The sequence below is a fragment of the Salmo salar genome, chromosome 24 (genome assembly GCF_965601325.2).
Source record: "Salmo salar chromosome 24, fSalSal1, whole genome shotgun sequence".
Lineage (NCBI taxonomy): Eukaryota > Metazoa > Chordata > Actinopteri > Salmoniformes > Salmonidae > Salmo > Salmo salar.
The window spans coordinates 41299076-41313145 of NC_138314.1; the positions used below are offsets into that span (position 1 = coordinate 41299076).

A 14070-nucleotide genomic window follows, 5' to 3' on the forward strand; every position below is an offset into this window, starting at 1 on the left:
GTGAAACGCTGTGTGCTCCAAACAGCTATTGGCTAGTTCTTCCGTCTGTAAGGAAACAGGTGGGGGCATCGGTTGAGCCTGCTGCAACGATTGGATTAGAACAAGCCGCTCTCCCTCTGATCTCACTCACTCGTCTCAGGGCACAAGTCACCCCTTCTCCAAACATCGTTTATGAATCAGAATCCGTGGCTTGTTATTGTTGTTCAACATCGTTATTTCCTGTGGACTTTGCTGAGGTCATATGGTTGTTTTGGTCTACTTGGTGTTGTTTAGTAGGCCCTAGGCTACTATGTCTGACAGTAAAATGATACCATTGCTGACGACGTCTGTTATGTTGTGATCCAAGCCCATGCTTGTTTGCTATTATTATTTATTCTCAGCCAGGCACCTTCACCGAGCGACAGATCATTAGAACATAAAATTACAAATGTTGTGGCATAAATGCATAAACATTTATTTGCATTATTTATGCCACAACATTTGCCCCATTTATATACATATTATTTATTTATATGCGGGCGGGCTATAGGCAGTATATATATATATATATATATATATATATATATATATATATATATATATATATATATATATATATAGAGATATATATATATAGAGAGAGAGATATATATATATATATATAGAGAGATATATATATATATAGAGAGAGAGATATATATATATATATATATATATAGAGAGATATATATATATATATATATATATATATATGCATGCATGCCCATCTAAATCCGTCTAGAATAAATGCAGGCTGTAATAGCCAGCCATGAGTTTGGCTATTTATTAGCCTTTAGTCTTAATTAAATCACTGATAATGGAATAGGACTAAGTCAATAAATCGTACACATTGTCATCTTTCAGGGTCATTTACCTTTGAACAATGTGTGAATGAGTGAAGGAACATAACGATGTGCTCTGAGATGAACAGAGTGATAGAGCAGTAGTGAAGGAACATAACGATGTGCTCTGAGATGAACAGTGATAGAGCAGTAGTGAAGGAACATAACGATGTGCTCTGAGATGAACAGTGATAGAGCAGTAGTGAAGGAACATAACGATGTGCTCTGAGATGAACAGTGATAGAGCAGTAGTGAAGGAACATAACGATGTGCTCTGAGATGAACAGTGATAGAGCAGTAGTGAAGGAACATAACGATGTGCTCTGAGATGAACAGTGATAGAGCAGTAGTTAATAAGGAACATAACGATGTGCTCTGAGATGAACAGTGATAGAGCAGTAGTGAAGGAACATAACGATGTGCTCTGAGATGAACAGTGATAGAGCAGTAGTGAAGGAACATAACGATGTGCTCTGAGATGAACAGTGATAGAGCAGTAGTTAATAAGGAACATAACGATGTGCTCTGAGATGAACAGTAATGTGCACTTGGGGTATTGGCTTTACTGACATTTAAAGCGCACTGCCGGGTTTTCAGATCACGAGTAAATCCGATTACAAGTATCAACTGTGATAAAACGGATACAATTTCAACAAGACGAGAATGACGAGATCGACATACGCCTAACAGATAGCCAGTGGTGTAAAGTACTTAAGTAAAAATACTTTAAAGTACTACTTAGAGTACTACACTAGAGATCCTGGTTCGAGTCCAGGCTCGGTCGCAGACGCCCGTGACCGGGAGACCCGTGTGGCAGCGCACAATTGGCCCAGCGTCGTCCGGGTTAGGGGAGGGTTTGGCCAGCAGGGATGTTCCTGTCTTGCGCACTAGTGACTCCTGTGGAGGCTGGGCGCAATGCACGCTGACACTGTCGCCAGGTGTACAGTGTTCCCTCCAACACATTGGTGGCGGCTGGCTTCCGGGTTAATCGGGCATTGTGTCAAGAAGCAGTGTGGCTTGGTTGGGTTGTGTTTCACAGGACGCACGGCTCTCGATCTTTGCCTCTCCCGTCCGTACGGGAGTTGCAGCAATGAGACAGGACTAACTACCAATTGGATACCCCGAAATTGGGGAGAAAAAGGGATATAAAAAAAACGTAAAAAGAGGGAAAAAAGTACTACCGTAATTTCCGGACTATAAGCCGCAACTTTTTTCCCAGGCTTTGAACCTCGCGGCTTAAACAACAACGCGGCTAATATATGGATTTTTCCCGCTTTCAATTTTTTTTTCTCCAAAAAAACACATTCTGTGACGTGCTCAGTTTTTTGGCGGCATAAAGCTTTCATTAGACCAATGAAATTGCTGAACGGGTTAAGGTCAAACAACTTTTTTGTTTACTGTTTAGATTAAATCGAGCGCTCTCAAACTTCTCATCATTCTGATTACGGTAGTCATTTTGTCACCCTCATCATGGCAAAGACACGGAGAAATGCATATGATGCAGCTTTCAAGTTGAAGGCGATTGATCTGGCTGTTGTAAAAGGAAATAGAGCTGCTGCACGGGAGCTTGGTCTTAATGAGTCGATGATAAGACGTTGGAAACAGCAGCGTGAGGAATTGACTCAGTGCAAAAAGACAACTAAAGCTTACTGCTAATTATTATTCTTTTGTTACAAGCCGTGTTTCGTTAAAGCCTATTTATTTTTGTTACAAGCCGTGTTTCGTTAAAGCCTGTATAAAGTTCATTTGTTTCAATGTACCGGTAGGCACCAGCGGCTTATAGACATGTGCGGCTTATTTATGTTCAAATAAAAAATAAATAAAAAATTCAGTGGGTGCGGCTTATATTCAGGTGCGCTCAATAGTCCGGAAATTACGGTACTTGGGTAGTTAAGGGTATTTGTACTTCACTATTTATATTTTTGACACCACTACATTCCAAAATAAAATTATGTACTTTTTATTCCTTACATTTTCCCTGACACCCAGAAGTACTTGTTACATTTCGAATGCTTAACAGAACAGGAAAATGGCCCAATTCATGCACAGAGAAAGTCCCTGGTCATCCCTACTGCCTCTGATCTGGCAGACTCACTAAAACACAAGTGCTTCGTTTGAGTTTGAGTGTGCCAATGGCTATCCGTAAATACATTTTTTTTTTAACAAGCAAATCGTGCTGTCTGGTTTGCTTAATATAATGAATGTGAAATGATTTATACTTTTACTTTTGATACTTAAGTATATTTAAAACCAAATACTTTTAGACATTTACTTTAGTATTTTACTGGGTAATTTTCACTGAAGTTATTTTCTACTCGCGTATCTTTCCTTTTACTCAAGTATGACAATTGGGTAGTTTTTCCACCCCTGCATATAGCTACTTCTAACAAAGATATTATGCCATCTACTGGCTGTGTGTAATGCAGTCCAACTTGCTAACTAGCTAAAAGTGCTTGGCTGGTGATAGCATCGTCGCTAGCTAGTTTGCCATCCGAAGCAGGTAGCTGGGGATTGTATTAGCTACCTAGCTACAGTGAATCCAGCTAGCTAGATAGACAAAGCTTCACCTATTCCTCTTTGCCCCAGCTGACTCCTTTCGCAGTGTGTCATCATAAGCAACTTCGCAGTGCATGATGGGAGAATACAGCTCCTACTGTATTCCACAAGCGTATGGGACAATGCATTTAAGAATTACAAATAGCTAAACTGGCAGTCGTAAGTCAGTCAATGCAGGTTAGAGGGAGGGAAACTCACTGTCACTCATGCTGGGTGGGGGCGACTCCTCATCAGAAGAGTCCCGGTAGCAGCTGCCTGAGCCTCTGCGTCCCTCCTGGAACCCCTTACTCCGCCTATGGTCCCCAGAGCCCCTCCTCTCCCGCTCTGGCTCATACTCCCAGGCCTTGTCCCCCCGGTTCTTCCTCTGGCGCTTCCTGGCAGCTGTGGAAAGACACACACACTGTCAACTCAGCACGGAGTCACTACGGACTATTCTATACATGGTGTTGTTGACTGAGAACCCTGACTGAGACTGGACTGCATATTGTCTATAGTTTACTCACATTCCCCGTTGGAATCGTCGTCCGAGTCGACCTCTGTGTACTTGGGCTTCTCTTTGACCGTACTCCGCTTACGCTTGTTCATCTTCACCCTCTCGCACAGCGGCATGGTGGACTCCATCTCCGCCAACAGTTCAGGAGGAAGCTCTTCCAGCACCGACTGGTCTAGTCCACCTACAGGAAAACGGTGTCATAGGGTCTTATTGTAGAAGAGGCTGGCAGGGGACAAGCTATAGACCTTCAACATGTGAGTAATTCATTGAATAACCTCAAAACAAAGTCTGAATTCCTTTATACAGTAGATGGGTTGACTACAGATTATTATTCACCAAATATTCAAACATGGTGATCACAGTGAGAGAATGAGTGCACAACTGCAGCCATCTTACCTTTGCCTGACCTTCCTGAGAGGAGCCTGTTCTTGCCAGACTTGGAGCCGTGACGGTCCTTAACCCTGATGATCCTCTGCACCTCATCAAAAGAGAGCTTCTGCAGCACCACGACAGGCTTGGGCCTCTTACTTATGTGGTCCACTAGCCCCCGAACCCCCAGCCGCTCCAGCTTGACCCGGGGCTGGCCCCAGCCTTCTGCCACCTCCACAGCTCCGCCGTCCCGCTTCATCTTGGGGATCACAAAGTTCTTCAGACCCCCAGACCCTTGCCCCCCCAGCAGGTAAGCAGGGAACTCTCCTGACTTGCTCTCAGGCTGTAGCTGTTTGTGTCCATCTGGGCGGTTTCTGGCAGTCTCTCCTCCGCTGGGGGACCTGAAGCCGGGTCTGTCGCTGCGAGGTCGCCCGCTGGGGTCAAAACCACCTCCTCGGCCCTCCTGCTTGACCCTGGGGCTGTCCGGCCGGTAGCGCTCCTCTGGCGAGCGCCTGTCTTCATTCCTGTGCCGCCTCTCCCGGTCTCTGTCCCGCCCGTGCTCTCTGCTCGATGACTTAGGTGTGTCAGGGCGCCGGTCTTGCTTTCCGTCATGCCGGTGCCTGGATGGCTCACGGTGGTTGTCGTGTTTGTCCATGCTGTTCTTGATGACCTCGGGTCGATCGTCGGCTTTGAGCCGGAGCACCCCGGCTGTGTCAGATCCCTCGGCTGCAGGGCCCTCGGCAGGCTCCTCGGGCCAGCGTTGTGCCTCCAGGGCCGGGATGGGAGCTGCCATGCAAGGGTCAAGCTGGCCGTCGGCCCGGCCCGCCTGTTGCAGGTCGATGCTGACCATGAGGGCTGGTCTGCTAGCTCCGTTTCCTGCTGCTGTAGCCTCCTGGGGGATCAGTTTGCCTGCATTGCCCCCTCCTCCGCTGCCTGGCGCACCGGTGGTGCCTGCGGTGCCCCCTGCTCCGGGCTCCAGTGGAAACGAGTCTTGCTTTCGCTTCTTCAGGGGCTTGTCTGGAAAGGAACAATCACAGGCACACAACTCCATTAAACTACAAAAGCCCCAGAAGTACAACAGTTAAAAATAAATGGAGAAATCAGATGAATAGCACTGAAGCAAATCTACGAGACGAAGTCAACAAGAACAAATCCTTTTCTTTGAAAAGACAAGTAGATGATGTTGGAATGCATTTGAAAACACTCAAACTGACAAATACACTCCCATGCATTTTAAGGTGTGAGAGCTCCTTTTAGAGATCTCTGAAAGCTAGAAGATGTACAATTACTCTATAGAAGTAAAGAAAATGCAGAAATGCATTACTTTAGAGACTGAGCACCAGCCAAACAGGGCCTAAATACAGGGGGTGATTACCTTATGGGGGGGGGTTATAGGTAGTATACACACCTTTATCCTGCACCTCTTTGGAGCAGCGCTCCCTCTCACTGGCTGACTCACGCTCTATCCTCTCAATCTCCGCCAGGGCGTCTAGCTCCGCCTCATCAAAAGGCGATGAGAGAGGGCCCTCCTGCCCTTTAATAACCCCCACGTTCTGCAGCACAGGGACCTGCTGGTAGCCAAGCTCGCCCTCTAGGTCAGAGTTCTGATCCATCATGACTGGCAGCAGCTCACCAGAGGGGTCCTCCACCTCCTCCGACTTGACCCGTGACAGCGACAGCGTCAGCTTGGTGGTGTCCTTGGAGGGCGAGGTGACGATGTCGTACGCATCCTTGTCCTCTTTGCCCACCAGCTTCTTCTTCTGCTGTTTCTTCCTCTGGTCGGGAGACTCCAGTAGCAAGTCCGGAGGGCCTTCCCGGGGAGACATGTACGGCGGAGGGGACTGAAGGATGAGCGGCGGCCTAGAACCAGCTGAAAAGACAGACAAAGGTGATGCTCACATTTATGTCATTAAGTTTTAAATGAAGGTCGCCACAATTGTAAGAAACAGAAAAGGCATCAGTCATTGCAACCGAGAATCTGGAGTTTTGATAAATAGCGTGAAAAGGAAGAGGGAGTTGGGCTGCCAAGGAAGGAGCTGGAGTCTGTCCCTGTGTACCTTTGGGTGTTCCTTCGTTTCCCACGGGCGAGCACCCAGGCTGAGGCGACCTCAGAGGGAATGAGGCGTTTCTCATGGAGGGGTCACTCTCCTGCAGAAGGAGACGGCAGAGTTAGTGACAGGGCATGGCTTCGTGAGAAAATCTCTATGAACGTTTTTTTGTTTTTGTTTTGTGGGCTATAAAAGTTCCCTCTAACATTTAGTCAGAAATACAGGGTAACATAATGACCCCATTACTATTGATTCAGGATCTAAGTCATGGTTTGGAAGTGCGGGTGGTACCTCGTTCCCCAGTCTCTGGACTATACTCATGTAGTCCTCCTGTCTGTCTGAGTGGTGGTGGGCAGCGTTGGTCATCGGTCCCTTGCTCTCATGGATGTTCCTCATGCCCCCAGGGACCATGGGGCTGGCTACAGACAGTACACAAGTGACAGTTCAAATCACTCAATCGTGTCGATATGATGGAATTACGTTCAAATTAACGCTTTTTGAGTCTTCTTTGCTCGTGTATCAATTATCGGTGCATTTATTGTGGCTTACAGTCACAGTTACTAACAGTACACAAACAAATGTCTGAACAATGGTGAATTATCCCCCCAACACACACGAGGCTTACCTTGCTGTATCTGTTGGTGCTGATTGTAGCTGGGCGGGTGGGGGTACTGCATGAACCCAGCTGGGCTCTGGGGAGTGTACGGGCTGGGCACAGGGCTGTTCTGCTGGGGGACGAACCGACTCCCTGAGCTCGACTGTGGGGAGACAAATCCCCGGCTGCCATGGGAGACAGAAGAGCAGGAGACCAGGATCAGATGGTGTGCCAGTGTTTTTTCACTAGCTATGTGAAATTCACTAGCTATGTGAAGACAACCTAAAACATGTCAAACATCAGATTCTATTGAATGCAATTTGCTAGGATATATCAGAGGTCTGTGGCATGGTGGGGGAAAACTATGGAATAGGGTCCAAGATAACAATCGCCAATGTATAGAGACATCACTCACTTGGATGGATTAGGAGACATTGAAGCCTGCTGAAAGTTTGCTGACTGGGCTGGGCTGCCATGCATGGAATTCTGTATTGGTTTGTACTGTTGCACCATCGGCTGCTGCATGACATCTGCAAACAAAAAGGACAACAAATAAACCCTAATAAATTGTTAAGACACTACGATTGAATTCTAAGTACCCAAGTAACTTGAACTAAGAGTTCAACGGTCCAGTTTTGTGTATAAAACACAAATTGGTGGTGAAGATAGGGTATTGGTTAGATATACTAAAAGGAACATTTCTACGCCCAGTTCCTCTTACAGATTGGTAAATGCAGCGTTGACAACCAGCAGCTACTAAGGGTGAGTTTGAATAGTAAATCAAAAAAGGTGCACTACGCAGAAATCACTCTGCCTTTTTTCCTGGTTCCTAAAATTCAAAATAGTTCACCTAATTTCAGTTAATGTGACCAAACTATCAAGTATAGTGTAGAGAATCACTGTATCATCTAAACCAATGAAATATATTTTCCATAAACAAAAATACTGTATTTTCAAGCTGTTTGAAGCTGGTGTACAAAACAAAGTAAGAGGCAAAACTGAAATGTAAAAATGCAAAGCACAGAAATAGCGTACATAGAACAGATCTACTGCTTCTTAGACTTGCTTTCAATGAGAATGACAGATCTATAACTCACATTTCTGTGATTTTGGTCAGATCACCCAAAGAAAGTGACATACTGCTGCTTTAATCCATTTGTCAATCGAAAGCTTCCATAAGGATTTAGAAAAAGGAAATTGATTTGTTTAAGAAAATACATTTCTTAAAATGACAGCTTCCCCCTAAGAGTAAAAAGCACCAAATTAGCCTTTCACTTTAAGATTAAGGGCAAGGTTTTGTCTTCTTCATTGCTCACTCCAGGTCGCAGTTGTAAATGAGAACTTGTTCTCAACTGGCCTACCTGGTTAAATAAAGGTGAAATAAAATAAAAAACTCAAATCCATATCTGTCTTCAGTTTGTTTAGAGTAACATTTGTTTACAAAACAAAGTGCCCTTCAAAGTGTGTGTACTTTTCTCCCTGAAGATGCCAGGGTTCCTGGACAGCACCGTCTGCAGCAGCACCGGCACGTCACCCTCTGGCTCATCACTGCCCAGGTTGTCCTTCAGCTCTCTGTGGGGGAAAGGCAGCAGGTCATGTCAAACGTGTGCTCACGGAAAGACAGACAGACACGGCAATTGACGCAAAATATCTGCATCGTTGAACAATTAATGACTCGGGGTTTAGTACTCACATGTGCTCTGTGGAAACCTGGTTAAGACCGTGGGCCAGCTGGGAGACCAGGTTCTCGTCCCGGCAGGCCAGCAGGCAGTTGACCTCCTCTGCGATCCTCCCATTGTAGAGCAGGCTTTTGGTGGTGGTGGCTGGGAGAGGAGAGGGCAGGGGCAGCTGATTCAACACTGCAAGAGAAAGAAGAGGGACGACAGTACATCAGACACATATGTGTTTTATTGCGACAGTTCATCACATGACGTTACAGCTGGAAATGACTAATCTAGTGGTACATTCTGTGTGGAAGTGAAATAGAGCAGGAGGACTTACAGTCTGTAAGGCTAGCAATCCCAGCGAGAGTGGTGATGGGAACATGAGGCATATCCCCATTCATGCTGAAGGTGGGGGCGGGGCAGTGTGGCGATACACAGGTTGCTCAGCGTCACAGCCGCCAGACCAGTACTCACATCTCCTTTGTTCTGGAAGAGAAAAAGACGAGGGATTCACTGTAGGCTACTTCAAAACACAGGAGGGGATGAAAAATATAATCCTAAACCCAATACGAGAAATAGACCATACGTGCGAGTCCTAAACCGTATCATTGCAGTCCATTTGAAATACCTTTCTGTAGGGCACTGTTCTGTATGGATTGAAACCAAGGACATTTCAGGAAAAAGTCCACAAGTCTGTGAGGGGAAAAAATGGCATAAAAATTCAGCAAAAAAATTATAGTGATTTAAATGTAAAAGTGTCAACTAGCTCCAAAACTCCTACTTGGCATGATGTTGCAGTTCATGTTAAAACCAATAGTGGAAAAATGTATATAAGTGTGGTGTTGGTGGGACATTTGGCTATGTTTGCTAATAAACTGCAGTCAGAGGCTACATTCTAATCACAACAACACATTGCCTTCTCATTATCAACAGAACAGCTCAATGAATGGCCCAATGTTAGCCCAGGTGTTGAGTCATACTGCCACCCACTCATCAAAGCATTCACAGCCCAGAGCTGAGAAACCCATCAGACCAAAACAATGGACCAAAACAAATGCAACACAACATATGTCTCTTACAAACAGACCATACTAAATCTATTAAGCTTTTTCATACTTCGAAAAGTAGATCTAGACCTGAAGTAAAAGCATTTTACACTGCTGCAACTGGCCGTTTATTATTTACGCATAGTCACTTTACCCCTACCTACATGTACAAATTACCTCGACTATACTGTATCGCCGCACACTGATACCAGTACCCCCTGTGTATAGCCTCATTGTTATGTAATTTTATTGTGTTACTTTATTACCTTTTTTTTTTTTACTTTAGTTTATTTAGTAAATGTTTTCTTAACTATATTTCTTAAACTGCATTGTCGGTTAAGGGCTTGTAAGTAAGCATTTCACGATAAGGTTGTATTCGGCACATGTGACAAATAACATTTGATCTACTTGAGTCCAGGATTGTGCTGAACTACCAAACGACCAATAAATGTCATGATTCATCCACTATAACAGTAGGAATCTCTCTGGGCTCCTCAGTTAAATTCTAAATATTATTTATTTGGTCCAACACTTTCTACAGTGATTTTGGATTTAGAAAGATTGTCTTCAAACTCTAAACTTGAAGTATTTATTCTAAGTAGTGTAGCCTCAGAAGATACTGACCGATGATTTGACTTAAACAAATATATTTGATTGTGTGTGATTTCAATATTACACTAAAAATAAACAATTTGACTCTAGCTTCCCTATACAGTGACAGTCGTCAGTAGCCTGCCATACTACTGACAGCTGGGAGACTGACAGGCCAGAGCACAAAGGAACAGATGCACAGTGAGGACTTGGGGGGGGGGGGGGGGGGTGTAATCGTCATCATCAATAATATTACGTGATCAACGCAATAGTGCTTGAAAACTTTAGGGGATTTTTTGTTATGCATTGAAACTACAATAAAATCAATGAACATGTTTTTGCTCAATTTGTCATGTTTATGAACGATAGATAACTACCTAACAGCACCGCGTAGGCTGATGTTCACCAAACTAATTTAATAGTAGCTAGCTAATTGCCCACATTTCAAAGGTGAACTTTATAAAGGAGTAACGTTAGCTAACGTTACGTATTGAAAACATATGAGTGGCTAAATAAAATCCTCAGTATTATTAACATATTTTACGTTAGCTTGCTAAGTTAACGTTCTGTTCTAACGCTAACCAACCCACACAATACTATCCAACTCAATGTTGTTGATATATCGTTAGCCAACTGTCTAGCTAGTTACTGTAATCAATTAAATAATCGGGTTAGATTACGTTAGCCTAGCTAACTAGTTAGCTATTTATCCTTACTTGTGGCAGGTCGGATTAACGTTTGTTAGCTAGTTAGCAAACAATAGTCGTTGCTATTTTGGTTAGCAGTTAGTTACTAGCTACGTTGATCAACTACGCTAACTTTAGCTAACGTATTTAGTTAAACATAAAATCAGTAAAGTCCTTGCTAGCTAACTAGCTAGTTGGCTAACCATTTGGCCGTTGCGCTGGCCTAGTATCTCGACATAGTCCACTATTTTACCAGACAAGCGATTTTATAATTCGGGTATAACGTTAGCAAGCTAGTTAACTACCTAGTACTCGGGCTCGAGGCCTACCTACTAAGCGAGCAAAACGTACAGTAGTAGCAAGCTAGGAAACTGTAATGATAAACATGACGAGGAGAGAAGCTAGCTAACGTTACCTGGCTACGTCAGTTAGCTAGCTAGCGAACTCCGTGAACAAACAACGCGACTTTTGTTTTGAGAAATTGACTTATGAACATCAAACATTATTCATAGTTTACATCTACATTTACCTTGTGATTTTTTTAGCTACGCTAGGTTGTCCTGGTCTGTGTCTCTCTAGCTCCCCCTTTCTTCTCTCTTGCTGCTCCTCCAACAGAACTCCGTTCTTGACTTGCCAGCTAACGTTAGCTGTCCAGCTAAACAAGCAGTCAACAATAATCTGGGTTGGGCAGATTCTTTCTTCTTCCGTCATACGCGGGTGAATGTTTGAACGGAAGTATATTGGGAAACATTCGTTCGGTGGAGTTTCTGTCGGTCTAAACCGACATGGATAAAACTGTGGCCAATTTCGCTTGTATGTAGGGGGGGAGGAAATATGACGATTGTTGCGGTGAGACTTCTCTCTTAGAACAAAATGCCGACCGGAAGTGCCGCCGTCGGAGTGACCTCCATCGGCGCCAAAACGAAGTGCCAAGTTTGAAGGAATCACCACTGTGTGGCGCTAGACAAACAAACCTGAAACAAACCCGCAGTCTATTTTAAATAATTGAACGTAAGTGTTTATAGATGACTATGGCACTGTTTGACAGCATGCACCTGGCAGTCATCTACTACACACCCTGGAATGTGTCATTTCAGATCATAGGTCGCAAGATAAATAAGACAAGAAAAGCTAACGTTATCGTGGGCAGGGATTTAAAACTCTCTGGGAATCCTGCAATGTAAAATCTTTGAATTCAGCGCATTTTTTTATGTTAAAATGATTTCACTCAATTTCACACTTTGAATGATTTCCCAGGGGTTTTCACTCCCATATCCCTGTTTCAATTTCCACCCCTGCTTATGGGTGATGGTGAAATGAAGGACCTTGTGTTCTTGTTGGGAATCAGTTGTTTTGTTTTGTTGAATGTGGTGTGTTAACTTTACGCTGCAACAAAAGCCTGCATCCCAATTTCTCAGGGCAGGCTTGAAGAACGCTAGCTAGGCCTACATGAAGAATGTTTGCATAATTGTTTATATTTGTTATAATAGGCCTATGAAAACAATGTCATGGCATGAGGCCTGACAGTGCAGTGTGCACAAACATTATTCCATCTGTGATAAAGTGGAAGTTCTTCAACAGCTGACGCGCAAACTCATAACCCTCAGCATAGGCCCACTCAAGAGACATCATCAATAGGTCTACCACTGACCCAGAAAAACCAAGGCGTTTCTGGATCCGGGGAAACAGCAGGCATACTTCTAGGTCTCAGGATGCACTTATAGGCTTCTGCTACTAGGCCTACACATCCATCATTGGCCAATCCTCCATATGCTCTTTCTATTTTCAAAATATTAAAATTTAAAGGCATATGCCCTGGAAATGTAAGCAGAGTCTAACTGTGTTACAAAGTGGTGGGTAACATGTTGACTTTATATATTGTACCAAGAGTTTCCCCTTTGTTTACGACCATACCAGGCTGAATATGCCCGCTGTTGGAGGCTAAGCAGCAGGGTCGAGCCTGGTTAGTAGGGACTGCTTTGATTGGAGACCTCCTGTGAATACCAGGTGCTGTTAGCTTTTTGGCCAGTAGAGTGCATTCTTGTATTAACTAACGGAATTTCATCAAGGGGCAGCTGTTATTTATTAATAGCAATAATATAATGTATTTTTATTTTACTAAATGTAGCCAGTATGTGCTTAATTCCCCATCCTAATATGATCAAAATAAATGATGTAATGTGGCCGCTGTCCACTAAAGGTGCCGCTGATTGTTGTGATGTCACTAATTGTGTTGGTCAACTTGGTTAAGTTAGTCTATCTCCCTTAACATTGTTCTCAGGATTGTATGTCATTTATTGTTTAAAAACTATGAATCTGTCAATCTCTATGTAAAGGTTTTTGTAATTCTGTGTATTTGACAGTCTCTTAATTGAATTTACTGAGCAATCAAATATTGAATTAGAATGTCATAAGGGGAAACGCTTGCGAAGGGAGGGAATAGCAGCATCTTGGAGCCTTCCCTCCCTGTGTTGATGTGTAGTGAGTTGCTGGCTCATGTAGCGCCTGCGTTGCTTTCACTCAGCTCACACGGGTAGGAAGAAGAAGGAGGAGGCGCGCAGAGATGAAGGAGAAGCATAGAGATAGATAGAGGACTCATCTTTGCATCCGTGCCATTATAGCGTCGGTGACCACATGGGCAGCGCCATTGAAGCTATCTCCATTTTGAAGTAGTCAGTTATCTTCTTCTTCAAGATTGGCTGACCCCTCCTTTTCAGCCAATGAAGTAAGAAGTCCCACCCTGTTGACTACATTAAAATGGTGGAAACTATTAATGGCGCTGCCCATGCTAACATGGCCTTCATTCTTTATGAGGAGTAGATACTTGTGAGCTACTTATACCCTGACCTGCTGGGCTACATTGGTTTCAGGAGGGGGAAGCATCTTGGAGCCTTCCTTCCCTGTGTTGATGTGTTGTAAATACTTGCGCCCTTAGTGGCTGGTCAGCTGCATTGGCTTCACTTAAGTCATGCAATGAGGAAGGAGGAGCCTTACGGTGATAGGAAAGTATCCAATCGGAAGGTGTGATTACTGCAAGGAAACAGAGACAGTGGAACATGTGCTGATACAGTGTGGGCAGTATGAGAGGGAAAGAGAGAGACTGATACAGTGTAGTCAGTATGAGAGGGAAAGAGAGAGACTGATACAGTGTAGTCAGTATGA

The 14070-nt window shown here is 44.0% G+C and overlaps 1 protein-coding gene across 1 annotated transcript in view; it reads right to left on the reverse strand.

Moving 5' to 3' along the window:
- Window positions 1-11793, reverse strand: part of nipbla (NIPBL cohesin loading factor a) — a 48032-nt gene extending 36239 nt beyond the window's left edge. The window contains exons 1-13 of the mRNA XM_014172664.3: window positions 11438-11793; window positions 9214-9278; window positions 8923-9071; window positions 8615-8780; window positions 8393-8493; window positions 7337-7451; window positions 6952-7106; window positions 6618-6745; window positions 6336-6426; window positions 5687-6148; window positions 4306-5295; window positions 3920-4090; window positions 3615-3797 (exon numbers count right to left, since the gene is read on the reverse strand). Of these exons, the coding sequence (XP_014028139.3) occupies window positions 3615-3797; window positions 3920-4090; window positions 4306-5295; window positions 5687-6148; window positions 6336-6426; window positions 6618-6745; window positions 6952-7106; window positions 7337-7451; window positions 8393-8493; window positions 8615-8780; window positions 8923-8986 (2626 nt within the window). The 5' untranslated portion in view covers window positions 8987-9071; window positions 9214-9278; window positions 11438-11793. The remainder of the gene's footprint in view (window positions 1-3614; window positions 3798-3919; window positions 4091-4305; window positions 5296-5686; window positions 6149-6335; window positions 6427-6617; window positions 6746-6951; window positions 7107-7336; window positions 7452-8392; window positions 8494-8614; window positions 8781-8922; window positions 9072-9213; window positions 9279-11437) is intronic.
- Window positions 11794-14070: the final 2277 nt, after the last annotated feature.